This window comes from Hyposmocoma kahamanoa, unplaced genomic scaffold, assembly GCF_003589595.1.
Source record: "Hyposmocoma kahamanoa isolate Upper Pololo Valley unplaced genomic scaffold, ASM358959v1 79, whole genome shotgun sequence".
Classification (NCBI taxonomy): Eukaryota; Metazoa; Arthropoda; class Insecta; order Lepidoptera; family Cosmopterigidae; genus Hyposmocoma; species Hyposmocoma kahamanoa.
Window position 1 is genome coordinate 6,561,123 of NW_020653993.1, and position 3,585 is coordinate 6,564,707.

The following is a 3,585-nucleotide window of genomic DNA, read 5'->3' on the forward strand; positions in this document are numbered from 1 at the left end:
GCCATACAACGGGGATAAGGAAGCGCGGGGCAGGGAGGCTCGGCTATGGCGGCCACTATAATAAAATAATTTCACTATAATTTCAAGTACCTACTTACCTAATGTAAATTTTTCTTTGGCCATAATACAGTATTTTAAAAGTATTTATGTTTTATTTCGTGTTAAACAATCTCAGTCTTGTTATTTTTAATGAGGCAATAATCTATCAGGTTATATCCTTGTTTAATTTAGTTTTCCAGATTTGCAGTACAAGCGTGTTAAATAACTTTACACGTTTAATTAATTTGGATTTAGCTTAATTTGAGTTTAGTTTTTATAATGTTTTTAATAAAAATGGGTTTATATGGTTTCAATTACTTTTTGATGAGTACTATTACAATTGTTATGACGGCATCGGTAAGTTTGTCTTTTTTATAATACGAAGTAACGGGACGAACGAGTCGTGCGCCTGGTCTAGGAACACGCCTGTCCATAGCAATTCCAGTGCCAGTCAAAGCTTTAATCTAAAAGATCTGAGGTGCATTGTCACTACGCCCGTCACCCCGACACATAAGTTGACAAGTCCCATGTGCCTGCCATTTGAACAGCACCCTCATTACCCTCCACAATAGGACCGCAGTAATGCTCACATTACCGCCTGGCGGCATACTCGATATCGGTATGTTCTTATGAATCGTTGAGTTATATAAGTAATATTTAAATATTTATATAATTAGTTATATTCGAATTCAGAAATCAGAAAAATTAAACAACTTTTTTTTCAGTTCTCGGAGCTAACAGACCTCCTCGACTCGCAAGATATGAATCAACTTAGAGTAAAAACGCAGGATTTGGACGTAAGTCAGACTATTTTGTAACCAGAAAAAATCAGAGGTTTAATTTTTTTTATCCCTATTTATTATGCCTGTATTTTTAACTTTACTTATAAATTAATAAAATTTTACTTATAAATGTGGAAACGAAAGTGTAATAAATAAGTGCATCCAGATGATTATTCCATAAATAAATATAAGAAATATCAAAAACCTTTTCATCATACTTGCTCGTAAACATTGCCATGACATGCAGGCAAAAAGACCGTAATGTCCTAAATTTGGCCTTTTATTGCATTATCGCCCTATGGATTTTTTACATCAAGATTAAGCAAAAAGTTTTTAGGCTCGAAAAATCTGAACGTATATTTCGCATAAACTTGTGCAAAGTATAAAAAAACTAAATGTTTGCGATTTAACCATATTTTACTAGATTTATTTTGTGAATTCACTTATTGCAGTATTTTTAGTATTTGGAAATAATTTATTTTATATCTAATTTTTGCAATGTTTCGAATACGACAAGCAGGGTTCCATCTTACTGAGACGCTACCTATTGACCACAAGTTAAATAAAAAACAAAACACTCAAAATGGTGATTAAAAAAAAGAAGATATCAATACTTAATTATTTATTACTACACCGCTCAGTAGGTACTTACCAAACTGGAGCTTGACTCGTTGCATAAATAGACTCGAGCATTAACGTCGAATTCGAGTCTATTCGGAAACTCAATAGGCTCATGGTACATCGAGCAGTGGAGTCTCTGTCTTTATGAGTTGAGTTATGTGAACTGAAGTCGAGTCCAAACATTTAGACTCCCGGACTCGAGTTTTTAACAAAACTAGAGCAAGTACTCGAGAGGCAAATGTTCGGTCGGCTTTTCCTCGGTCGGCAGCCTTAGGAGACTATTCCGTCAGTACGCGGCTATTGAGTATATTGCTTAAATAAATAGGAATCGCACCCGCAACTAGGCGCTTATTGGAAAATGCAAGTAACGAGGAGTTTAGATAATAAACCAGCACGCTTTGGTCCAAAGCGGGTTAATTATTTCACAAGTTTCCTAGGAGCTGTGAACCTTTTCGACGTGCAGGTTTCATCACAGTGTTGTCCACATCTTTAGCGAGACACATTGCTACAAACTTTCACAAACGTTTACAAGACTCCAACCGCCGACCTCTCATTTGAGAAACAACCGTTGTCCCATTGAGCTACCACCGCTAGTACAATTATTTGAACTTGAACATACATATGCTATTATAGGACTTAATTATTAACAATTTTTCAGTGTCCAGACGACGACAAAATGTCTCCAAAAAGTGCAGGTGGTGCAATTGGTGCAGCTGGTTCAAATAGAGTGTATTATCCTAACAGCGAAGAAGACTGCGCCGCTTGTGGCTGCTACTACCCTTATTATCCCAATGATATATGTCGAGTCGTAGAAAGGTGCACGAAAGCCTGCGAAGCAGTTTACGATATCTTGTGCATAGATCCCCGCATTCAGCAAGCTGTTAAGTGTTGGTTCTCTAGAACGTGTCAAACAAATTGTTACGCCACATTTATGTATACAACTAAGGCCAACTCCGCAAACCCTAAAAAACTTACGTTCGGTTTGCTCGGATGTTTCTTTGGATGCGGTGGCGGTGGCGGCGGCTCCAATAACAATAACAACAACAACAACAACAACAATGGTTGGGGTGGTAATAACAATAATAATAATAACAACAATAACAATGGTTGGGGTGGTGGTGGCGGTGGTGGTGGGGTGTGCTTACTATTTGTTTGTGGGTGATTCTTCGAGATTACATTTACTGAGTGATTCCTGTATATAACGCTAAATGGTTTTAGTTATACAGTAATAAATAATAATCCCACGAAACAAAAACATTTTTACAATAAAACGTATATTTCTTTATTCGACTTGAAACTGCTTTTTTTAAATATCGTAAACGTGTGTCTATTAAGACACACGTTTGGCCTCAATCTTACCTGACGTTAAGCGACGATGTGGCCGACGATGGGACGCGTTTGCCTAAAAAGTGCCTATTCACTCTAGGCTTGAATGGCCCCAAATTGTACTTTTCGGGAAATACTGATTAGAGCATTCCATTCCTTTGCCTTTCGCATCAGAAAGGAGGAAGCAAAGCGCTTAGTGTTACTAGGTGGAATATCAACGACATAAGAATGGAGTGCTCCGGACCTTCTAGTCGACCGAAGGACTTTATTCTAATAAAACAAACACATTTTATTTTACTACTTTTATACAGTGTTACAATATCTTCCGAACTTTTACTATATGTATATAAATACGTGCGGCGCACTATAAGTTTCCGGAATGAATAAGAAAAAATGCTTTGTTGCATTTATTGTTTCTCAAAATATTCTCCGTTACCGTTAATGCACTTTTTCATACGATATAAACCAATTTTGAAAACATTTATGCCACTCCTTCGTGACAATCTCTATTTTTCATACTCTTCGACTGCCTCTTCAGGTGATGAAAATCGTTGACCGCGTAACTGGTTCTTAATTTTTGGAAATAAATAAAAGTTACAAGGTGCTAGGTCGGGACTTTACGCGGGATGGCTCATAAGGTCAACGTTGTTCACGTCCAAAAATTCATTTATCTGTGTGGCGGTGTGAGAACTGGCATTTTCGTGGTACAAAATGATACGGCGTTTACGGTTACACCGGCAAACAAATGGTCGTGTACCAATCACTATTCACGATACAACGATTCTCCTAAGCAACAGTAGCCACGTGTCCAGTTTTA

The 3,585-nt window shown here is 37.3% G+C and overlaps 1 protein-coding gene across 1 annotated transcript; it reads left to right on the forward strand.

Annotated features, from left to right (window-relative positions):
* The first annotated feature begins 384 nt into the window (after positions 1-384).
* Positions 385-2,604, forward strand: LOC113233532. Its single transcript, XM_026468655.1, has 3 exons — positions 385-396; positions 765-836; positions 2,101-2,604. Exons 1-3 carry the CDS (start codon positions 385-387, stop codon positions 2,602-2,604), a joined length of 588 nt encoding a protein of 195 aa, XP_026324440.1.
* Positions 2,605-3,585: the final 981 nt, after the last annotated feature.